Below are 25,108 nucleotides of genomic sequence, written 5' to 3' on the forward strand. Positions count from 1 at the left end.
TGTTGGGTATTAGGCAGAGAATTAAAAACCCTGTCGTCTTCACAAGTATTCTACCTTGTGGAAAAGGCTGGAAGAGCCTCAGGTTGGCTGTTTCCTTCCTCCCAGGTCAGAGAGGCTTTGTGAGAATCCCAGTCAGTGACGTTCTGGTGAAATAGATTGTTTTCAAGTCAGGCCTTTTTGTTTCATTTTGTTTTGTTAAGATTTTTTAATTATTTTATTTGACAGCACAAACGGGTAGCAGTAGAGGGAGAGGGAGAAGCAGGCTTCCCCGCTGATCAGGGATCCTCATTTGGGGCTGGATCCCAGAACCTTGGGATCATGACCTGAGCCGAAGGCAGAGGCTTTAACCCACTGAGCCACCCAGGTGCCCCGGAAGAAACACTTTCATACCCTGTAGGCATGTGTCAGGGTCGACAATCTGAACCAAAGCTCAGGCGGGGGCCCACCTGCCCGTGCAGTGGACTCTAACCAGTCACACATTGGGTAACCCTGCTGCATATTTGGCAGTCCTTTTTGCTTTCTTTTTCTAATGAGAAATCTTCCAGATCTTTGATATTAGTGCATGCCATCCTTGTATAAGTCTCTGAGTACAAATGCGTGAAAAATTCTATGGACATTGTTGAAAAATTCTTGGGCTGTAGACAGTGATCCGATCAGACTTACGGGAAATAGCAGTGGATTGAAGCACTTGATCCTCCTGCATTCTTGCATCATCAAGTATTAAGTAACAATTTAGAATTCATGATGGTCTTCAGCAGTTGGCATTATTAAATTGATAAGTTTCTTTTTCACAAATTTTTGTTCTAATCACTGAAGTGGAATCTACTGGATTTTTTTTTTTTTAAGGAAACACCTGGGGATTTTTTTTTTTAAGATTTTATTTGTTTATCTGACAGAGAGATCACAAGTAGGCAGACAGGCAGGCAGAGAGAGAGCGCGGGAAGCAGGCTCCCTGCTGAGCACAGAGCCCGATGCGGGACTCGATCCCAGGACCCTGAGATCATGACCTGAGCCAAAGGCAGAGGCTTAATCCACTGAGCCATCCAGGTGTTCTGAGATTTTTTTTTTTTAAGATTTTACTCATTTATTTGAGAGAGTGTGTGAGTAAGAGAGCATGAGCAGAGGGAGCAGAGGGAGAAGCAGACTCCCCATTGAGCCAATATGGGGCTCCCAGGACCCTGAGATCATGACTTAAGGTGAAGGCAGCCCTTTAACCAACTGAGCCACCAGGCGCCCCTCTACTGAACATTTTATTTCCCTGTTACCTCATTACCGAGGTGATGGACATTTTTAATATACAGTATTTTATCTTCTGTTCAATATGTTTGACTTCTTTGCCTTTTGAATGTGCGTTGGTTCATTCACTCCGCCAGCTGACCTTTTATATTGTAGGCGCTGCTGATACTTTTCCTTGTTTGTTTCCTTAATTATCTTCATTTTAATATAGTAGAATTTGCCTGTTTCTAGTTTTTTAAGATTTTATTTATTTATTTGGGCGCCTGGGTGGCTCAGTGGTTAGGCCGCTGCCTTTGGCTCAGGTCATGGTCTCAGGGTCCTGGGATCGAGTCCCGCATCGGGCTCTCTGCTCAGCAGGGAGCCTGCTTCCCTTCCTCTCTCTTTCTGCCTGCCTCTCTGCCTGCTTGTGATCTCTCTCTGTCAAATAAATAAATAAATAAAATCTTAAAAAAAATTTTATTTATTTATTTGACATAGAGAGAGACAGCAAGAGAGGGAGAGGATGAAGCAGGCTTCCCGTTGAGCAAGGAGCCCAATGCAGGACTCAGTCCCAGGACCCCGGGAACATGACCTGAGCTGAAGGCAGATGCTTAACGACTGAGCCACCCAGGCACCCCGGCTGTTTCTGATTACTCTTACTTACTTACTTACTCTTTTTCTTCTGGGAAAACTGTCCCTATTCCTGCGTCAATAAAATCTCTCTGCGAATCTCGCACATTTAAATCTAGAATGAATTGGCTATTTTTCATGGAATATTGTGGAATACAGTGCATTTTTCCAAATGATTAACAGTGTGAGTCTTCCTGTGTGTAAAGTGTTCGTGACATTTGCCACTGTGCCTCAAGGAATGCTGTCCCTTGACTGACTTTTCATATTAAATACCAGCCTGTTGAAGGCACTTTTTACCCTTGTCTGTCTGTGTATCGCTCTGCTGGTTAGTGCTGTATTGTCTGGAATAGTATAGCTTAAAAATCCTTGATGGGTGTTAGGTAGACCACCACCTTGTTCTTCAGAAGACTGTCCTTTTCTTGACATTTGTTCTGTCTGTTGGGCTTGGAGGAGTACTTTTGTTGACTAGTAAAGAATCTGTTTGGGGGATTATGGAATTCTATAAAAATACTACTTGGGATATTCTTGGGTGGCTCAGTGGATTAAGTGTCTACCTTTGGCTCATGTCATGATCTCAAGGTCCTGGGATCAAGCCCCGCATCAGGCTCCGTTGCTCAGCAGGAAGCCTGTTTCTCCCTCTGTCTTGCTGTCTCTCTCTGTGTCAAAAAAAATAAATAAAATCTTAAAAAATACACTATTTAGGAGTGGTGCCATCTGGATGACACTGAATTCTTGTTTTTTTGTTTTTGTTTTTGTTTTTTTAAAGATTTTATTTATTTATTTGTCATAGAGAGAGAAGCGAGAGCAAGCACAGGCAGACAGAGTGGCAGGCAGAGGCAGAGGGAGAAGCAGGCTCCGCGCCAAGCAAGGAGCCCGATGTGGGACTCGATCCCAGGACGCTGGGATCATGACCTGAGCCGAAGGCAGCTGCTTAACCAACTGAGCCACCCAGGCGTCCCGACACTGAATTCTTGTTAAGAACAATTGGCATCAGTGGGACGCCTGGATGGCTCAGTTGGTTGGACGACTGCCTTCGGCTCAGGTCATGATGCCGGAGTCCCAGGATTGAGTCCCAGATCGGGCTCCCAGCTCCATGGGGAGTCTGCTTCCCCCTCTGACCTTCTCCTCGCTCTTGCTCTCTCTCACTGTCTCTCTCTCAAATAAATAAATAAAATCTTTAAAAAAAAAAAGAACAATTGGCATCAGTTCACTTACTTCTACTTTGACATTAAGCAACAATTTTAACATTTTTCTTTTCTTTTTAAAAGATTTTTATTTATTTATTTGACAGAAATCACAAGTAGGCAGAGAGGCAGACAGAGAGGTGGGGGAGGCAGGCTTCCTGCTGAGCAGAGAGCCTGATGCGGGGCTCGATCCCAGGACCCTGGGATCATGACCTGAGCTGAAGGCAGTGGAAGGTCCCTGGTCCTTGGAAGAGATCAGCTTTTCTCTGCTCCCTAGGCAGGGACACCATTGGATGACTGATCTCTTCCAGGGACCAGCATTTAGGGGAACGAATCCACTGAGGGATTCCCAGGCTTGGGCTGGTGTGTCCTGCTGTCTTCCCAGCAGAGGAGCTAGGAATGAGTGAAGTAGGGAGGAGAGCCTCCAGGGTGGCTGGCTGGGGATCACTTGGACCAGGAATCAGAAAAAAGGGGACTTGATAGGGTTTTTGGAGGAAAGCACTGTTCAACTCTGTCTGTTTCACATTATGTGCAAATTCACTCTCAGTAGTATTGTGGAATTCAGTAAAACCCCTTGCAAATTGCATGCCTTGACATGTTCCTCAAGGTTACCAAGGTCCTGGTTACAGTGACACGGTTCTGTCAGAAATTCTCTTCTGGTATCTTACCATCTCAGTATGTGTGCCTTTGTGTGCGAAAAATTGGTGGGAGGCAACTCTGGGGCTCACGAGTATATAGATTTGGGGGATGTCTGTGTTCTCACCTTTTCCTCATGTCTCAGTTAATATGTTCTGAATATCTTCCTGGTCCATGAAGTGAGACGGAACACGGAAACTGAAACTGATTCTGTGTTACATATATACAATCAAATTATAATTATACTCTTCGATGAAAATGTTGTTCATGCAGCCGGATGTGACTGTTTGTAGTGGCCTGGAGGACTTTAGGATATTGTGGCCAGCTGGATCTTGTAACATTTTGGATTCTCCTGGCTTCTCATGTTTGGGATGGTAATAGAAGAAAAGGCTTCCATTTTTCCCCGTTTCTGTTGATAAAACATCACACACTTGTGACCCTGTGCTTCATGGAGTGCTGTGTGCTGTGGTGGGTGTTTAAGGAGGAGATGGAAGTTTTTCCAAAAGACTATCCAAAAGAATTGATAGTCTATTACAAAGAATTGATAGTCTTAACATGGAACTGTTCTTTTATCTGCATAGCATTTCTCCAAGGGGTTCTGTTCCCTGAGGGTAGAGAGACATGGAGACTGGAAGTGATCACAGTAAAAATGTAGCAATAAAGTCCCGTGTTCTTGATGCTCTTACATTCACGAGGAATTGAGTGTGGCCAGAGAGGATGGGTCTAATGACCCAGGCATAGAGTGAACGTTGAGAAATCAAAGTCCCTTGTGAGTTACGAATTGAGTAGAGATCGCCAGTGCCGTCCGTCTCCCCCACCCTCCTGTACACATACGTGGGATGTTTCAGGACTCAGTGGCCTTTGAGGATGTGACTGTGCACTTCAGCCTGGAGGAGTGGGCTCTTCTGAATCCATCCCAGAAGAAACTCTACAGAGACGTGATGCAAGAAACCCTCAGGAACCTGGCCTTAGTAGGTAAGCATGATGATATTCTTACTTACAAGTGAACCAGTATGAGTTGCTCATCAGGGCTGTTTAAAGAGGTGAAATGTGGAAAGGGGAATATATTGGTAAATCAGCCATGGTGACTGTTCATCATGGATCTAGAATCTTAAAAACTTTAATATTCTTTTATAATTTGTGATTTTTTTTTCTTGGTCTGCATTTTAGGAGAAAAATGGGAAGACCGTAACGGTAAAAGTCTGTACGAACATCATCAGACAAATCTAAGGTGAGTCCCACTTACATAAGAACATTGTCTCTGAGGGCGCCTGGGTGGTTCAGTCGGTTAACCGGCTGCCTTTGGCTCAGGTCGTGATCCCAGGGTCCTGGGATTGAGTCCCACATTGGTCTCCCTGCTCCTTGGGGAGCCTGCTTCTCCCTCTGCCTTTCTCTCTCTCTGTCTTTCATGGATCTCATGGATAAATAAATAAAATCTTTATAACAGAAAAAAAAAAAAAAAGAACAGTGTCTGTGGGGCGCCTGGCTGACTTAGTTGCTAGAGCGTGTAACTCTTAATCTCAGGGTGGTGAGTTTCAAGCCCCAAGTAGGGTGTGGAGCCTATTTAAAGTAAAAAATAAATAAATAAATAAAAAATAAAAAAGGAAAGAAAGAAAAAAAAAGAAAAAGAACAAAAAATAGTTGTCCCATTAGAAAAATCTTTGTCATTATGTTAAAAAAAAAGAAACAAATAAAGCAAATCAGATCATTTTCAAGTTTTCATTTTTAGGGTATTTTCATCAAATGTTTTTTCTCTAATATGACAGACGTTCAGTGTTTGAAAAATAATAACATGGAGAAATTATTCAGAAACCCCACTTATGGTTATCATTTTTCATCATAGCTGGGATCAGTTCCTTGCAGAATGGTCCGCATGTACTCAACTTTCAGACAATCAGAAAGCACAAAAAAATACACTTTTGGGGGGGAAAATGGTAAAAATGTTGAAATAACTTAATAAATATGAAATTATGAAGAAGCCATTAATAACATGCTTCTCATTTTTACAGCAGGCCTGTGGTTGAGAGTCCCTGTAAAAATAAAGAAGGTAGTCCGTGTGAAGAATCCTTCAGCCAGAATCCAAATCATAAGCAACTAAAGAAAACTCCTGCTGGAATAAAGCTACGTAAATGCAGTTTCTGTGGACAAGTCTTCAGACATCATTCATCCTTTAGCAGGCACATGATCTCCCACACTGGCCACAAACTGTATGAGTATCAGGAATATGAAGAGAAGCCTTATAAATGTAAGGAGTGTGGGAAGGCCTTCAAGCATCGCCAGTCCATTCGAGTGCACGTAAGGACGCACACCGGAGAGAAACCGTACAAATGCAAGCACTGCGGGAAGGCCTTTAAGCACTGCCAGTCCATCCGAAAGCACGAAAGGATCCACACTGGAGAGAAACCCTATGAATGCAAACAATGTGGAGAAGCTTTCCGGTATCGCCACAACTTTCAAAAGCACGAGCGAACTCACACTGGAGAGCAGCCCTATAGATGTAAGCATTGTGGGAAAGCCCTCAGTTGTCTCAGTTACTGTCGAATTCATGAAAGAACTCACACCGGAGAGAAACCGTACGAATGTAAGCAGTGTGGGAAAGCCTTCAGTTACGCCAGTTACATTCGGATCCACGAGAGAACTCACACTGGAGAAAAGCCCTATGAATGCAAGAAGTGTGGGAAAGCCTTCAGTTGTCCAAATTACTTTCGAAAACACGAGAAGACTCACACTGGAGAGAAACCCTACGAATGTAAGCAGTGTGGCAAAGGCTTCAGCTGCCCCAGATCCTTTAGAAGTCATGAAAAGAGACACCGGGGCGAGAAGCCCTATGAATGTAAAATATGTGGAAAGACCTACAGTTGTCCCATCTACTTTCGAAATCACGAAAGGAGACACAGCGGGGAAAAGTCCTATGAATGTAAAATATGCGGGAAGTCCTTCAGTTGTCCGAAGTATTTTCGAAAACATGAAAGAAGCCACACGGGAGAGGAGCCCTGTGAATGTAATGATTGTGAGAATAGCTTGACTCCTCTCCCCGTATTTCAAAGACATGTGATAAAGCACAGCGGAGATGGGCCTTACAAGTGTAAAGAGTGTGGAAAAGTCTTTGATTGTCCCACTAACTTTCGATGTCATGAGAAGATACACAGTGGAGAAAAGCCATATGAATGTAAGGAATGTGGCAAAGCCTTCAGTTCCTCCATGTCCCTTCAAAACCACGAAAGAAGTCACAGTAGGAAAAAACCTCACGAGTGTAAGGAATGTGGTAAAGCCTTCAGCTTTCCCTGTTCCCTTCAAAAACACGAGAGAAGTCATACTGGGGAGAAGCCCTATGAATGTAAGCAGTGTGGGAAAGCCTTCACTTACCTCAGTTCTATGCAAAAGCACGAAAGGACTCACAGCGGGGAGAAACCCTATGAATGTAAGCAATGCGGGAAAGCCTTCATTTATCTCAGTTCTATGCAAAAGCATGAGAGAACTCATAGTGGAGAGAAACCCTATGAATGTGAGCAGTGTGGGAAAGCCTTCATCACCCTGTCCAACGTTCAGAGGCACATGATCAAGCACACGGGAGAGGGACCCTGTAAGTGTAAGGAATGTGGCAAGGCCTTCGATTGTCCTAGTTCATTGCGAACCCATGAACGTACTCACACTGGGGAGAAGCCCTATCAGTGTAAACACTGTAGTAAAGCCTTCACTCGCTCTAGTTCTTTACGAAACCATGAAAGAACTCATAATGGAGAGTAGCAATGTGAATGTAAGGAATGTGGAAAGTTCTTCGTTCTAGTTCTTTCTGAATACACAAAAGAACCCACACTGGAGAGGACCCTTACAAACAGAAACAATATGGTAAACTCTCTACTCCCTATGATGTTCATGTACATGGAATTCATACCAGAGAGAAACTCTCAATGTAGGGAAAGCTGTGCAAGCTTTCATTGACCACACAGTCTTTGGAGGACACAAAAGAGTGCTCACGGGGGAAAAAAACCATACAAACATAAAGAATCAGGGAAAGCCATCCATGCATTTCCATGGGAGGCCACGGAAGAACTCACTGGAGAATTCTGTTGAATGTAAACATTGTAGGAAAATTAATTTGCCCCATCTTCCTAAAAAACCACACGAGAATATACAAGGGATAAATACCTTATAAATGAAAAATAAAGGAAGCTTTTTAATTTAAAAAGATATGTTCAAAGTCATTTGAAAACCTGCATTGTAAAGAAACAGTGTAAGTAATATGGGTAAGCCTGATGCAAATTACTGTACAATAAATGCTCCCCCAGATTCACAACATGAAAGAAATGTTATTAACATTACACATAGGTTGTCTTCTGTGACTTTTTCTTTATTCACCAGTTTTATTGAGAGAAGTTGACCCATTACTGCATAAGCTTAAGACATGTAGCCTGATGGTCTGATTTACATATATTGTGAAAAAGCTACAGTGGCTCGTTCTTCAAGTGATTCTCTGTTTTGTGGATTTCTACTTAGTTTTGCAAGTAAACATTGAGGTGGGAAAATACTGTGGGTTCTCACTAAGCAGTGGTTTCTTTTTTTTTTTTTTTTAAGATTTTATTTATTTATTTGACAGAGAGAGATTGCAAGTAGGCAGAGAGGCAGGCAGAGAGAGAGAGAGAGAGAAGCAGACTCCCTGCTGAGCAGAGAGCCCGATGTGGGACTCGATCCCAGGACCCTGAGATCATGACCTGAGCCAAAGGCAGCGGCTTAACGCACCCAGCCATCCAGGCGCTCCCTAAGCAGTGGTTTCTAAGTTTAATGGGTAGTTTTTTCCCTTCAGTACAGTGCTAGTGTTTTTCATTTTGAAGACTGTTTCATCCGTGGGTGAACTGAAGTCTATTTCTTAACATGCAAGTAGGTTTAATTTTTACATAAATCTTTCTTTTTTTTTTCCTGTATGAATAGGACTGTTGAGTAATATCATGTTACCCTTAAAAAGAAATTGCCAATTATTTTACCAGCAAAGTGCTCGCTTCGGCAGCACATATACTAAAATATTTTACCAGCAAAAAAGGATTCAATAGCAGAGAATTGCAGTTCAGGACAAGGAAGGCTACACAATGCCATAGGCAGTTCTGGAAAACAAAGGAAGAGGAATGCTCGTCTATAAAAGAAAGGGGACTTGGAAGGGGCTGTTAGGAACAAAATATTGGTTGGAATAAACTGGGACATTCAGAACAATATGGTGGCTTCTCATTGGCTGAGTCGCGACTGTCATTGGCTGGGCTGTGGCGGTGAGAGGAGGGACCTTTCTTCCTCCTGTTGGGACACAAAATAGTCACTAACATGGTATTGCAATGTATGTCTCCTCTGTTGAGGGTGCAGTTGAGGAGGAGAGGTAGGGCTGGAACTTCCACTGCTGAGCTCCTGACTCCATTCTGATGTTATTTTTTACATTTCTTGTTTTGACCAAGGTTTTTCTTTGAAGGCATTGCCGATTAAGAATCAGGTTTCCCAGGCGCCTGGGTGGCTCAGTGGGTTAAGCCGCTGCCTTCGGCTCAGGTCATGATCTCAGGGTCCTGGGATCGAGCCCCGCATCGGGCTCTCTGCTTGGCGGGGAGCCTGCTTCCTCCTCTGCCTCTCTGCCTATTTGTGATCTCTCTCTGTCAAATAAATAAATAAATAAATAAATAAATAAATATTAAAAAAAAAAAAGAATCAGGTTTCCCAGGGACATCTGGGTGATTAAGCATCTGCCTTCGGCTCCAGTCATGATCCCAGGGACCTGGGATGAGCCCCACATCGCATCGGGCTCCTTGCTCAGTAGGGGGTCTGCTGCTCCCTCTGTTTGTGCGTGCATTCTCTCTCTCTCTCATAAATACATTTTTTAAAAATTTTTAAAGATTTTGTCAGGGAGTGAGAGCTGACTTTGAGGGAGAGCTTTCAGGCATTTCCCCTCTAAAGTCTGTATCTTCTCAAGGTCGGAAGTGGTGGAGATCATCTTGGGAGTGTTGAGCCAGCATCCCCTTATTGGGTACATTGTTTTGTTTTTAAAGATCTTATTTATTTATTTATTTGAGAGAGACCCCGAGCAGTGGGGGGGCAGAGGGAGAGGAAGAGGGACAAGCAGACTCCCCACTAAGCAGGGAGCCCAACATGGCGCTCAATTCCAGGACCCTGGGATTATGACCTGAGCTGAAGGCAGACTAACTGATGAAGCCACCCAGACGCTCCTGGTTCCGTTGTTAGGCATCTGGACAGGCAACTAAATACAGCAGAAGTAACATGACAATTCCAGATTGTGTGATGATTCTGAACCAGGACTCTAGATCTGAAAGTAACTAGGATTGACTCCTGATCCAACTTAGAGGAAGAAGGCGCCTGCTGTGACTGCACACCTGGAGTCTCTCTCTGAAGTCCGCTTAAAGCAGCCATGAATGCAGAATAGTGCATATTGCAGAAACACATGGAAATAACTAACCACCTGCATTTAGGAGGTAACAGTAAAGTATAGGTATTAAACATGAAGCAACAGCTGGTGAATTTTTTGTAGAACAACAAAGCTTCAAAAACTTCTAAAAGACTATTTTTAAAAAAGATTTTGTTGTTGTTGTTGGGTAGGGGGAGAAAAAGAGAGATAGCAAGAGAGTGGGAAGGAGAGGGAGAAGCAGGCTCCCCACTGAGCAGGGAGTCCAATGCGGGGCTTGATCCCAGGACCCTGGGATCATGACCTGAGCCTAAGGCAGACGCCCAACCAACTGAACCACCCAGTCACCCCTGAAAGATAGTTCTTACCTTGGACTGTTGGTAGTTCTATGCAGTTAGGTTGCTAATTCAGAGACCGTGAGCTTGGAGGAGAACCCAGAGTTCGTTAACATTTCACATGACCTGTGTAAGAATTTCTCACATGAGTATGATGCTATTTCTGAAAGAAGAGATTTCTCCGCTTTGCAAGGGCTTGGCATGTGCAGACAAGGGCATTGCATTTCCACAGAAGTGCAGAGAAGAGGTAGTAGTGAGAAAAAGGTATACTGGCCCAGTCTGGGCCATTTGCGAAAGCTCTCTGGGCAGATGATGGCCCCTTCAATTCTGGGAAATTCTGTACGTTCCATTCACCAGAGGGTGCGTGGGTCCAGTTAGGGTTTGGTCCTTCCTTGAGATGTATGATGAGTATTCAAGAGTCTGTTCGGTGAAGTTTTGGCAACCCAAGGGTTGGTTCACAGTTCCTGAAAAGGGCCTTTTCAATGAGGTTGAAGAGTCTGGAGTTGTCTTTTTCAACATACAAAATCTCCACGTTGTAAGGTGTAATGCTTAGTCTCAGAAGCGCACTGTAAAAAGATTGTTCTACCAAAGCATGGTTATTTTTAATAGAAGTAGTTAGCTTTTGCACTATTGAAGTATATTTCTTTTTATTAACCGTGGGTCATAGGAAGCAGGGGCTAGTCTCGGCTGGCCTGTGACTGTATCAAAGGGTGAGAATCCGTGAGTTCCAAGGAGGGTGGCTCTAAGATTTAGAAAGACTAACAGCAGTGTTAGCAGCCCAGGTGTTTGGAAGGTCTCTACAGATTTTGCAGTGTCATTAGGGTGGTGGACTCTAATTGAGTCTTACAGTGTCATTAGGGTGGTGGACTCACCCTCAGGTTTGAGGATGATAAGCATCACGGCCTTCGTAAAACCAGAACATGCACAGACTTAAGGAAGCACCGGACTGGGACAATTCATTCCCTGCTTGCTGTGAAGTTCTAAGAGGGGTTCCCAAGGTAGGGATAATCGTCTGTAACAGAATTGTAGTGACAAAGAAAGGACTGGCCTTTATGAGGGAGAACTTCAGACCAGTGAGAGCGTATACAAGCCATACACAAAGCAGATTCATATCTGTTACAGGAAAGTATGAGATCGGTTTCCCTGCATTATGCATGGAATGGAATGGGTAAGTGGGGTAGGCACCTTTTGTGGCCTTCATAATTCTCCACCAAAATTCATCCATGATGACTATCATTTCATTAGTAGACCAATAAAATAATGCATGTGTAGTGGTAAGCAGTGGAAATTTATTTTAAGATTTTATTTGACAGCACAAGTAGGCAGGGCAGCAGGGAGGGGGAGCAGTGGGCTCCCCACTGAGCAGGGGACCCCCACCCCCACCCCGCACAACACAGGGCTCCATCCCAGAATCCTGAGATGCTTAACCAACTGAGCCACCCAGGTGCCCCAGTAGTGGAGATCATAGAAGTTCTGGTAGGACTGAGTTGTTATTTGGCTCAAACCCACAATTATTAGATATCTAATATATTTTATTTCCATGTTGGGCATCTCTCTTTTCTGATTATCATTTGGGAGACCATCCCTTCAGAACATGACAGGTTTAGCTATTGATTTCATCGAGTGGCTTTTTTTTTTTTTTTTTTGGAACTGTCAGCGAGGTGGTTTCCTTTGGCCTGCAGGGAACTGAATCTGGAATGTGGGGGAGTGTGAGTGACAGCCAGAGCAGCTGGCTCAGAGGTGATAGCTAATAAATTTCGGGCCTATGAGACAGTTTTAATTTTGCTTTTTTAAAAAAAGATTTTATTTATTTGGGGTGCCTGGGTGGCTCAGTGGGTTAAAGCCTCTGCCTTTGGCTCAGGTCATGATCCCAGGGTCCGGGATTGAGCCCCGCATCAGGCTCTCTGCTCAGCAGGGAGCCTGTTTCCCCCTCTCTCCGCCTGCCTCTCTGCCTACGTGTGATCTCTTGTCTATCAAATAAATAAAATTTTTTTAAAAAATTACTTTCCAGTGGGTAGGGCTAAGAGGGAGTTAGAGCAGTGGGGGGCTGAGAGGTATGGGTTATTGCTTGGAGGTCCTATAAAAACCCGCATCTTCAGCCATTGGCTTTATGCACAGGTAAATGAGGACTATTACAGGAACTAGTGCAGGGGATCATGAGGCCCTGGGCCCTGTGATTGTTTTGGGCTGGATACCTTGACGGGCTTCCTTATTTATAGGGTATTGATTAATACTGGGGAGAGATTTAGAGGGATCTGTCTGGATGTTGATGGTAGGTGGACTGTGGGTTCTACCAGTTACCAGTTGAAGCAGTGCCCATAAAAGTAATGGTGGCCAAGTGATCAACGTCTCCAGACCCAGATCTGGTGCCTTCAGAGAGGGAGCAAATAAAAAGTGTTCAAAGGCTATTTAATTAGACAGTTTAGCCATGTTTGATTACTGTAGTCAAGTTCTAGAATTACTTTCCCAGGTGGGAGAAAGAAATTCCAGGTGATAACTTTCGTAAGAAGTCTTAGTGTACAAATGGGAGCAAGGAACTCAGGAGGAAAGGGTGTGCATCTCTCAAAGGGCTGGAGAAAAGCAAATTCTCAGAGACAGGAACCTGTTGAGGTTTATTAGATACACTGTTGGGACCATACAGGACCCCGAGGCTAAGGGGCAGGCTTGAGTACTGAGAGCGTAGTTCTGTTGTCCCAGGATGTGGAGAGTGGTTTCTCCAAGTCCCTTAGGAGAGATGATTGGGAAAAGCCTTGATAACTTCTCAAAGCCCTGTCTCCGGAAATCTGAAACACACTGGAAAGATGAACTAGGGGGTTGGGGGCACTCGAAGCATTTAGTGTTTGTAACGATCTTTTTTTCCAGTGACTGGGCTCTTTGCAATAGTTGCAGAAACTGGAAGGTTTTTGGTTTTGTTTGTTTTTTTAAAGATTTTATTTATTTATTTGACAGACAGAGATCACAAGTAGGCAGAGAGCCAGGCAGAAAGAGAGGGGGAAGCAGGCTCCCTGCTGAGCCACCCAGGCACCCCAGTTTTTGGTTTTGTTTGGGGGACTTCATTTGCTGGAGTTGACCATTGAGAATTTTATGGGCTTCCGTGTGTGTGACTAGGTAGCAAGGGTGCGGATGTGTCAGATCTGGAGTGGACATAGTTTCCCATTCCGTCTCGGTCCTTTCAACTAAAGGAGAAAAGATCCTGGTTGATAAACACAGAGTGAAGTGCTACCCTCGTGGATTCAACAGAAAGATCAGGACTTGTCTTTAAAAAGTTTGTGCATCTCTGTGGAGGAGGGGCAGAAGGAGATCATCTTTAGCCTAAATTAGGAGCCAGATGTTGGGGCACCTGGGTGGCTCAGTTGGTTAAGTGGCTGTCTTTGGCTCAGGTCGTGATCCTAGGGTCCTGGGATCGAGCCCTGCAGCAGGCTTCGGGCTCCGTGGGGAGTCTACTTACTCCTTTCCCTCTGTCCCTCCCCAACCAACTCATTCTCTCTCTCTAATAAATAACTCCTAAAGAAAAAGTCAGATGCTCAACTGAGTCACCCAGGCGCCCCACAACTAGGAATTTTTTTTTATAAAAAGAGAATTTAGATTTGACTCATGGTCATGACCGGGCTCATCTGATTTTTGTGTGCAAGCCTCGGTGTTGTTTCAATCAACAGGATTAGGAAAAGCTGCTGTATTTGCCTAGCGGAGATTCCAGAGAGTTCTAGCATTTTCCTAAAAGATGGGGGTTTGTTTCTCTAGATTCTTCTCGGGAGGTTCTCTTCCGGCTTGTTTCATCCATTGTCTGGCCAGGCACTCATGAAGCATGTGGACTGATTGATGCTAATCTGGGAAACCAGGTTGGTAAGGTTGAATGACTGTGTTAAACTCTTCAGGAAACTTCTCAGGGACTTCAGTCATTTTAGGAAACATTTTAGCTATGGTTTGCAATTCACTTTGAGGAATATAAGAAACTTGGATTTTCACAAGTCTTAACTTTAAAGGGGTGGGTTTTAATAGCTTCAGGAGAAGTGGGAGTGGGGAGTTGGAAGAAAAGGATGTTCTGCAGATTAAATGGAGGAAAATGGTGCCAGAGCGGGAGCCTGAGCACACTGAGAATATGCAAGGGGTAGAAAGAGAGCTCAGAAGCCATTTTGACTTTTTGCAATTGTTTGCCTCAAGTTCGTTTAGAAGTATTTTGCTAAAATCTTGATACCTTCTGGAAGCCCAAAGGTACTAATGAAATAGGCTTCTTACTTCATTTTTTTGTAGCCATGTTTAATTTCAAGAGAAACATTTTTGGGGAGAACAGAAGTTCCCCTTAATGCCCACTGAGATTCTAAATTATTTTTTGTTTTAGATATTTATTTATTTATTTATTTGAGAGAAAGAGATCACAAGAAGGGGGAAGGGAGAGAGGGAGAAGCAGACTCCCTGCCAAGTAGGGAGCCTGACGTGGGGCTCCATCCCAGGACCCCGGGATCATGACCTGAGCTGAAGTCAGACTCTTTTTTAAAAAAATATTTTATTTATTTATTTGACAGAGATCACAAGTAGGCGGAGAGGCAGGTAGAGAGAGAGGAGGAAGCAGGCTTCCCGCTGAGCAGAGAGCCCAATGTGGGGATCGATCCCAGGACCTGAGCCGAAGGCAGAGGCTTTAACCCACTGAACCACCCAGGCGCCCCTGAAGTCAGACTCTTAACTGACTGAGCCACCCAGGCACCCACTAAACTACTTTAGATTAAGTCCATCCACTTAGAAATCCATATGAGAGGGCAGCTGGGTGATTCAGTCGGTTAATTGTCTGCCTGTGGCTCAGGTCATGATTCTGGGGTCCTGGGACTGAGCTTCACATGGGGCTCCCAGCTCAGCAGGGAGTCTGCTTCTCCCTCTGCCTCTGCCCTCTACTTGACTTGTGCTCTCTCTCTCTCACGCTTTCTCTCTCTCAAATAAAAAGAAATAAAATCTTAAAGAAATGCATATGAAGAGGGACCATCGTTTTTATTTAAAAAAAAAAAAGATTTTATTTATTTATTTATTTATTTATTTGTCAGAGTGCAAGTGAGCGGAGCAGCAAGCAGAGGGAGAGGGAGAGCAGGCTTCCTGTTGAGCAAGGCGCCCAGTTCGGGGCTAGATCCCAGGACCTTGGGATCACGATTAATGACCCAAGCTGAAGGCAGATGCTTAACTGATTGAGCCACCCAGGTACCCCTGGTTTTTATTCTTTATACTAATTTTTGTCATGAGACTGGTTTCTCATTCATTCATAATACCAAAACTTAATTCATTTTTTTTCCAGTGCCCTCTTCCCGAAGTCCACCAGGATCACATCTATACAAAGAGAGTGATAAAACAATGATTTATTGCTTTAAGAGTGACAACAGAGGGGGTGCTGGGTGGCTGTTTTTCTTTAAGATTTTATTTATTTATTTGACAGAGCAAGAGAGATCACAAGTAGGCAGAGAGACAGGCAGAAGGGGAGGGGGAAGCAGGCTCCCTGCTGAGCAGAGAGCCCTATGTGGGGCTCAATCCCAGGATCCTGAGATCATGACCTGAGCCAAAGGCAGAGGCTTAACCCATTGAGCCACCCAAGCACCCCTGGGGGGGCTTAGTTCATGATCCTGGGATCCAGCCCCACATCTGGCTCCTTTTTCAGCAGGAAACCTGCTTTTCCCTTTCCTACTCCCCCTGCCTGTGTTCCCTCTCTCCCTGTCTGTCTCTCTGTCAAATAAATAAAATCTTAAAAAAAATAACAGAGTATAAAAGACTGGGGGGTGTAACAGTGACAGCACTCAAAAAGATTTAACTGGATTTTGTTTGTGTTACATGAATGCTGTTCAAGGAAGCAAGATTGTGTGTGTGTGTGTGTGTGTGTGTGTGTTTAAATACTGGATGCCCTCAGGAAGTGAGATTAATTCTGTCTTGGAAAATTACAGTAGTTCTTATCTAGAAGACAGAAGGAATGGCTTGATGCTAAACCTAATTTGTAAGAAGCACCATTTATATTAGAAGAGGGGAATTTGGGTCACTTTTAGTCTTTGGAATATTCTCTTTTATCATGTATAGAGACATGTTACAGATAGCATTTATCTTGATGAATCGTGGTAAAGAGTAGCTTTGTCTGATGATGGACATGTGTGATACTCTTCAATGTGTTTCTGGGCCTTGTAGGCAGTGTAAAGGTCAGTTCCTAGTCCCCTGGAACAATTTTGTTTTTCCAGCTTTCTAGATACGGAAATAATTTCATGCAGTGTCTTGGATACTTTCCATAAAGTACCTCACATAAAATGCATGTATTTCTAATAATGCATTTCTTAGCAAACTGTATAACTTTTGTTACCTCTTGTTACACCTCACTGGAGTCCAGTGAGGTGTAAGTTTAGGTAAATTTCCGAAGGACACAAACCAAGCAAGACACAAAGTCAGGATCACTTTCCCAATAAAGCCTTTCTTGCTCAGGTACTTTGGTCCTGGAACTGATTTTCAAGATACCTCATCTGCCAGACAGTGTGGACTGAAAAACAGCCAACTGAGCACAAACATTAAAAGCACTCTAGGATGTGGATATATAGGCATGAAAGAAAGAAGTTTTTGGTTTTTTTCTTTTTAAAGATTTTATTTATTTTCAGGAGAGAGAGCACGAGTGAGCCAGGGGCAGGGCAGAGGGAGGGAAGCGGACTCCCCACTGCGGGGAGCCCAGCATGGGGCTGGGTCTCATGACTCTGTGGTCATGACCTGAGCAGAAATCAGGAGTCAAGACCTCCAGCCCGTTGAGCCACCCAGGCACCCAGGAAGGTCTTTGTAATGTTAGTGCTCATGTCTCCATGGGGTAAGTGAGTTGATTAAGTGAGAAAGCTTTGCTTCCTAGGTAGAAAATTAAAGGCACGGAAGGAAAAGAAATGCTAAGTAAGATAGGGAAGCTGGGGATGCTATGTGTATCTTGTCTGTAGAGGGTAATGGCTTCAGTGAGTGAGAACGTCCTTGATCATTTTCTTCCCACTAATACGAGTCAAACACTATGGCAAACTTCCTGTGTGTGGAGGTCAGCAGTGGGCGCCAGCACCGGAAGTCCTGCCCCCTGGGATTATCAGCAGTGGTTCCCCAGGAAGATTAAGGTACGGACATGGTTCTTCTTGGCATGTATGTCTGTGTTTATGTCTGTCTACTTGGGATAAAATGTGATAGAGAACCCTCCAGGCGGAGGGCTGTTGTGTGCTTGGTTAAAGCCTTTGCTTGCTATTGTAGGTCAGCAGAAGTGGCTTCTAGGAGAAAAGACTATGAGGGATGAAACCATTAAGAAGCCCTTTTTGTTTGAGGTCCAGTCTTCACAATATCCTAATTACAAGGAATTTTGGGAAATGGGAGAAGACTTGTCTCAGGAGATAGGAGCATCCCCAAGTGCATCATCCAATCTAATCATAAGGAAAGCGGGGCCATCTGTTATCTCCATGGGGTACCCTCTGGCTTTCAAAGAGCAATTTGATCATCCCAGCCACATAGAATTGGTCAAGGTTAGGCTAAGTTGTACAGTCGTTGGAGAATCTATCCCATTTCCTAGTTGTTCAAGTAATCATATGCCTGGGACTTCTAGGTGGCTCAGTCAGTATCTGCCTTTGGCTCAGATGCACAAAACCCAGAACCCTGGGATCAAGTCCTGCGTCAGGCTCCTTGCCTGCTCTCCTTGTGGGGAACCTGCTTCTACCTCTTTCTGCTGCTCCCTGTGCTTGTGTTCTCTCTCTCTCTCTCTTTCTGACAAAGTCTTAAGTAAAAAAAAAAAAAAAAAGGTAATCATACGCCCATTGGGTCCTGTTACTCCTACAGAATGACAAGGAAGGAGATCATCTATCCATGATCTAGTGCGGTAATTTCTCTGAAGTTTACCTCAGTTGTCTAGCTTGGGGAAATACTCACAATCGGAACTAAAACTGAGTATCCACAAAGGTGTTATTGAAACATAATTTCTCTCTAATAATCCTCATTTCTAGACATAGCCAAATAAGACTAATTTATTTGACAAACAAGTCCTGTTTTAACAAACAGTGTAATGATTTACATAAGCTCAGCGAGAATAATGAGTGATCATACAGATCTTTTAGCATCTGCTTTGCTGGAACTTTTATTATAAGGAATCTCTAGGTTGAGCTTTTAGTGGCCTCTCTAGGCCAGAAGCCAAGCCACGCCCTGGTCATCAGACATGCCTGCGATGCCTGTAGAGTTGGGCGAATTCCTCTTCCTGAGGTTCCCCAATTTATCCTGCGGTTCCTGCACCTCTTTTCTCATGTGTTGGGGCTGCTGGGCACTCTGTAAGCAAGGGATCAGGCCAGCAATTCCAAGGGCCTTAATGGTTCCACGTTTCATAAAGTCAGTCTTGGTTCCTTAAAGCTGTTCCGAACAGCTTTAAGGAACCAAGACTGAGTCTATGCATGTCTCTCTCAACTATGACATTCCAGTCAAAGCCTTGGTAATATAACTGATGTTTTCAATGGGGGCCTGTTACAAGGAGAACAGATTATTACCAAACTTATGCAAATGACTGATTGCCATGGAAGAAAGAATACTTACTGACACCTTTTGAATTTCAGGGGGTTCAGGTAGAAAGAAAAGTAAACGCTTCTATATGTTTACAAATGAATACCTTATCCCATTTCTGTATGTCATATCTTAAGAGATTAAGTTTCCTTAATGGGGAGAGCAGACATTAGAGAATCAGCAATGTTTGAACAAGAGTCACAAAACTATAAACATCTTTTTGTTTATTTAGTCCCGTGTTACTAATTCTTGTTTAATTTGAATGCCTTTTAGTTAGTTCTGGAAATTCTTACCCATTTCAGTTTTGATCTTAAGGATCTCAAAACCTGTATTTGTCCTAAAGTCCTTTTTTTTTAAAAAAAGATTTTATTTATTTATTTGACAGACAGAGATCACAAGTAGGCAGAGAGGCAGGCAGAGAGAGAGGAGGAAGCAGGCTCCCCCCTGAGCAGAGAGCCCGATGCGGGGCTCCATCCCAGGACCCCGGGATCATGACCTGAGCCAAAGGCAGAGGCTTTAATCCGCTGAGCCACCCAGGCACCCCTAAAGTCCTTTTTATGAACCTCCTTGAAGATGAAACTCATTTTGCAAGAGAATAACAATTATAAATGCATTTGTCCCAGTTTCCCCATCAGAGTGAAGTGTGTTCAATGGCAAAGCTTCATCTGGTGCTGAATCTGGGCAGCCCTACTGAGGGCCTTTGTGATGTGAGACTGGCCACTTGCCCTGCTGTGTCACCCTTTCCTCCCTCATCAAATGGGATCTTAGTAGTACTTCCTTGCTAAGAAGTCTGGGGAGATGAAGAGTAATGAGCCGATCCACCTGTGAGTGGCGTGTCTTGCACTTAGTAAGCCTCCCTAATGTGTCTATTACTAGAGTGAGCCTTCTGTTACCATTCTTACTGTCATTGTCCTGGTTGTCTCTATAGACTTAAGATTAGGAAGCAAAATGTCTGTCAGTGGTGTCTGTGACATTTTACACTGAGGATGAGTCAGTGTCCCTGGACAGGTAAGCGTGCACTTGGCCTGTGAAACTCCTGGGAGGTGATGCCTTTAATGATGACTATTTTGATTTCTTGTTTGGGCGGTACCTTCCCATACTTTGAAACCTTCACAAGTACCTGCTGTGATTGCTCGCTTTTGGTAATTTGTGCCTTCCCTGTAAGATAGAACAATTTGGTTGGTTCTTCCTCCTACTACCACCTCAAACACCATGTCAGTATTTCAATCAGACCATGAAGAAACGGTTTTTAAAAATGCGAACCTAGGGGCATCTGGTTGACTAGAGCATGCAGCTCACGATCCCGAAGTCGTGAGCTCAAGTCCCACGTTGGGTAGGGAGCCTACTTACTAAGAAAAATTCAGGTGCACCTGGGTGGCTCACTTGTTAAGCATCTGCCTTTGGCTCAAGTCATGATCCCAGGATCCAGGGATCCAGGGATCGAGCCCCGCATTGGGCTGCCTGCTCAACCGGAAGCCTGCTTCTCCCTCTCCCACTCCCCCTGCTTGTGTTCCCTCTCTTGCTGTGTGTCTCTCTGTTAAATAAATAAATAAAATCTTAAAAAAATTCAAATGCCTATTTTTTTTAAAGGATTTATTTATTTTAGAGAGGGGCGCCTGCTGGTTAAGTGGCTGACTTTGGCTCAGGTCATGATCCCAGGGTCCTGGATGGAGCCCTGTGTCAGGGTCCCTGCTTCCTGCTCAATGGGGAGTCTGTTTTTCCATCTCCCCCTGCTATTCCCCCCTGCTTATGTTCTCGTTCTCTCTCTGTGTGTGTCTCTTTGACCAATAAATAAAATATTTTTTTAAAAAAGAGAAAGGTGGGAGGTGGAGGGGCAGGCGGGGAGGAGAGAGAATCCTCAAGCCAACTCCCCTTTGAGCTCAGAGCCCCACCAGGGCTTGATCCCAGGACCCTGAGATCATGACCTGATACGAAATCAAGTCAGCTACATTTCAGCTAAGCAGCCATCCGAGCCACACACCCCAAAACACAAACCTGTATCTTGATCTTCCATTTAAAGATAGTTCAGCCTTCCCACCACAAGAGGATCAGTTGCTACCTTGTCTTTCGTTCAGACCTGAGAGCAACTTCTTGAACTGTGGGTAACTCATTCCATTAGGGGCATAGTTCAATGTCATGGGAAAAAGACCATTTGTATAAAGAACTCGAATGGGTCTCGAGTTTTCACAGGCTTTCCTCGGATGGATGTGAAGATGGATGTGCCAATACTCTTGACTACATTCTGGCCCTTGTGTTATGATTAGAGGTCAGCAACCACCACGTGCTCTTACCAAACACAACCTCAAGATAATAGAGTGTCTAGTATGCCATCACACTAGATAAAAGAGCCTTTGAGAGCACCATGGTGTGACCTCAGGACAGGACCAGACTATCTCTCTTGTTACCTGAGTAGAATAATTCATTATATATATTTTTTGTTTTTAAGTAGGCTCCACACCAAGCAAGGAGCCTAGCACGGGGCTCGAACTCACAACCGCAATATCAAGACCTGAGCTGAATTCAAGAGTCGGATGCTTAACCAACTGAGCCACACAGGCACTCCAAGAACAACAACTCATGACTATTTGTGCAGGAAGCACATTAGCATTTTCTGTCCAGATGGGGCCACTACGGGAACTGCACAGTTCCCACGGGTACAAATGAAAGGAGGGCAGGGAAATGCAGAAATGAAATGTAGCTTTTTCAGCGCCATCTTCCTGAAGCTCAGTGGTGTGAGAGAGGGGAGTCAGACTTACTTCTCTGGTGAATGCACATTCTTCGTATGTTTTATATGAGCTAGAGATGAGGAGTTAGGAGATTTAAAAAACCCAAGGTGTTTCTCACTTTAGGAAATCAGTGATTTCTGGGGAACCTGCTCCCACACTATTGTTTTCCAGATAATTCTGAAAGGGATGATAAAAAACAGATACTGAAATGGAAGTATCTTCTCCATGTCTTGATTCTTTTTTTTTTTTTAAAGATTGATTTATTTAGTTGACAGACTCAGAGAGGGAACACAAGCAAGGGGGAGCCCAAAGTGGGGCTCAATCCCAAGTCTTTGGGATCTTGACCTGAGCCAAAGACAGATGCTTAATGGCTGAGCCAGCGAGACACCCTCCCACCCCGCCACCCCCCACCCCGCCTCCTGATTCTTGAAGCTTCATTTCCACAGAGTGAGAGGATGCAACTGCCAGCAGGGTCCCCTTTATGTGAGAAGCTCTGGTTGAACTGCCTGCAGGATCCCCTTTATGTGAGAAGCTCTGGTTGAAAACCAGCCCTTCTTGTCCCTTTTCACTGAGATGAGTTATGGTTTCTTAGCTCTGCCCCACAGTTGCCACCTGCTAGGTGGCTCCAGGGAGGCTTCTCAGTCCCTGCACAGGGCGGGGACACTGCCGCAGTCTAGGGGGATGTAGGTGGCCTGGTTTGACTCAGATTATCTTAACAGTGACCACGTCCTCGGAGAATTGAGAGGCAGCGATATGTTGTAGAGTGATTCCATCATTGTCAGAATGAAGCCTACTCTCTAGTATCTTAGACTCACCCATTAGCGGAATTGTTATTTTGATGAAATGAAGTTTTCTGGTAAGTTTCCTTATAGATGTGATTAACTCCTGTAGTCACAAGAAAAGGGTGGATCCCGACCATGGGGAGTAATTGTATCACCTGTGAGATAGAGTCCCCACATGGTATCTGCATTTTCATGTCAGAAACGCTTTCTAAATTTAACCATTCTAAATGCCCAGAAGCGACTTTTCTTCTGAAATGCTGGTTGCTTTTGGTTCCAGCGTTGTTTCTCTGACTCTGAAGTTCTGGAAGGATGTCCGCCTCTTGCATCCCTGGTAAGGATGTGTGCTTTTTGGGGAAAATCATGACAGAGAGCAGTTGTCAAGAATCAAAGATCAAACAGAGCTGTAACCAACCCAAGTGTGTCTGCAAGGTGCACACCAAAGCTAATTGCTGAGACAACAGGTTTTCGGCAAGGAAAAATTAATTGGTTCGCATCCAAACGAAGAGATATGAAGACAAACCTCTAATTCACCTTCCTGAAGAGGTGTGGTAACATACATTTCAATGAAAAGGGTGGAGAAATACAAGATTGTGCGTGAGGAGAGACGGAGCATGTGCACTGACGTAAAGGTGGAGACAACACCAGGAAGAGGCCAAATTCCACTCCTGAGGTCTAGGTTTAGGACGAGGAGGAGGCGGTTTGGTCATGCTCTGAGAGCCGGTATAAACTGCATGGGGTCTTGGGCTTAGTTAGTGGGTAAGGAATGTAGGGCCTTGCCTATTCATATGCTGGAACTGTGTTGGCTTACCTTGAGCCCTGGCTTCTGCAGAGATAGCTGGTGGATTTTCCCAAGGTCTGAAGAGACACAGTGGCTGATAAGGACTAAAAGTCTCCCAAAGACAAGCTTTAAATTTCCTGCTAGTTTCAACCCCATGAACGCTATGATGCAGGGTTTCAAAGGTAGCCCAATTATTGCTCCTAGAGAAGTGACTTTAAGTGTGCGTTTGCAAAGAAGGCTTAGACTTCTAGGAGTGGAGTGGCAACCGTCTGTTACAACGCACGTGTTTCTAGAAAGTACGCACATGTTTCTAGAAAGTACGTCTTCTGGCGGCTTTACGCTCAGACACGGAACCCCCGGCCCTGCTGTCACTCAGGCGTGTGGGGGCGAGGCCTTGTGAACTGTCCAATCAGGGGCGTGGGCTGGTCGGGGGTGGGGCGTTGCTGCTCTTCTCAGCCTCTCTCCGTATCCCAGGTCACCTGCTCCTAGGGGGTCACATTGCCTTGGCCTTGTTTCTGTTCGCTGTGATTCTTACATCCGCGGGACTCGGGACGCGGGACTCGGAGGGAGGCCACTGGGTAACGCAGGACACGTACAAATGGAGAGTGCGCCCGTGTCTGGGAACGCGGGAGAGCGTGTCACTAGCCGCCGGATCGGTCCCGCGCTGGCAGGAGTGATCTCCCCGCGGCCATCTCCGGAGTCGGCGGGGTCCTCGGTGGCGCCGCTTGGTCCTGGATCCGCTCCGTCGCGCGGCGTGCCTGCTGGGTCGGCAGCGGGGACCCCGTTCCTGCGCACCCCGACTGCAGCCCCGGATCGTCCGGGCCGCTCTGCGTCCGCAGCTGCGTCTCCTCGGTTTGTGCGGTGACTGCGGGGAGGGTCGTCAGGGGACTGTCGTCACTCGTTTTCATTTGTGCGTGGGAGGCGCTGTGGTCTCTGGGGTCCCCAAGCCTTCCTTTGTCCCCGCCGGGGGCCCATTTTCCCGAGTGTTCCAGATGTTTGCGAAGCAGGGTCTGAAATCCACAACGCTGTTTTTCTAGCCGAGCCCTCCTCACGGCTGGGAGTTAAGTGCCTGAACTTAAGTTACCTTCAGCCTGCCGAATTTTCCAGATTCCCGTCTTCCATTCACAGCCTCACTACCAACTATTTGTTCTCCGGGGTGCGGTTCTAACAGTCCCGGCGTAACTGTTCATCATTTGCCCACAGTGAATGCATGGCTCATTTTAAATGGCTTATTTTTTTGTTTGTGGATATTTACATCCGAAGAAAGCAAAGAATAGCTAAAGATTTACTTATTTCCTTGTCAGAGGGAGAGAGAGGGAGCGAGCACGAGCAAGGGGAGCAGCAGGCTGAGGGAGAAGCAGGCTCTCCGCTGCCGAAGGAGCCCAATGCCAGGCTGGGTCATGATGTTAACCGAAGGCCGATGCTTACAGGCATCCTCCAAAAATAAAAATTTTTAACAAAATAAAAGTAAATTCCCCTAAATATAATTTTTAATATTTAGGTTTCTTTTTTTTTAATAGACCTTTTAGAGGCGCCTAGGTGGCTCAGTGGGTTAAGTGGCTGCTTGGGCTCAGGTCATGATCCCAGGGTCCTACGATGGAGCCCTGCACTGGGCTCCTTCCTGGTCAGAGCATGCTTCTCCCTCTCCCTTTGCCTGCTGCTCCCCCTGCTTGTGCTCTCTCTTACTATCTGTCAAATAAATAAATAAAATCTTTTAAAAAAATAGGCCTCATTTATTTATTTTTTGTAAGTTCTACACCCATTGTGGGGCTTGAGCTCAGAACCCTAAGATGAAGAGTTGTATGCTCTCCATTCTGAGCCAGCCAGCTGCCCATGTTCGTATAAAAAATTCTTTTTTTTTTTTGTTTAAGATTTTATTTATTTATTCGACAGAGACCATAAGTAGGCAGAGAGGCAGGCAGA

The 25,108-nt window shown here is 44.8% G+C and overlaps 1 protein-coding gene across 1 annotated transcript; it reads left to right on the forward strand.

Moving 5' to 3' along the window:
- The first annotated feature begins 3,261 nt into the window (after window positions 1–3,261).
- Window positions 3,262–7,960, forward strand: LOC122909698 (zinc finger protein 709-like). The gene is made up of 3 exons (XM_044254131.1): window positions 3,262–4,640; window positions 4,836–4,896; window positions 5,675–7,960. Exons 1-3 carry the CDS (start codon window positions 4,505–4,507, stop codon window positions 7,410–7,412), a joined length of 1,935 nt encoding a protein of 644 aa, XP_044110066.1. The 5' UTR covers window positions 3,262–4,504; the 3' UTR covers window positions 7,413–7,960.
- The last annotated feature ends 17,148 nt before the right edge of the window (window positions 7,961–25,108 follow it).

The sequence above is a fragment of the Neovison vison genome, chromosome 6 (genome assembly GCF_020171115.1).
Source record: "Neovison vison isolate M4711 chromosome 6, ASM_NN_V1, whole genome shotgun sequence".
Taxonomy (NCBI): domain Eukaryota; kingdom Metazoa; phylum Chordata; class Mammalia; order Carnivora; family Mustelidae; genus Neogale; species Neogale vison.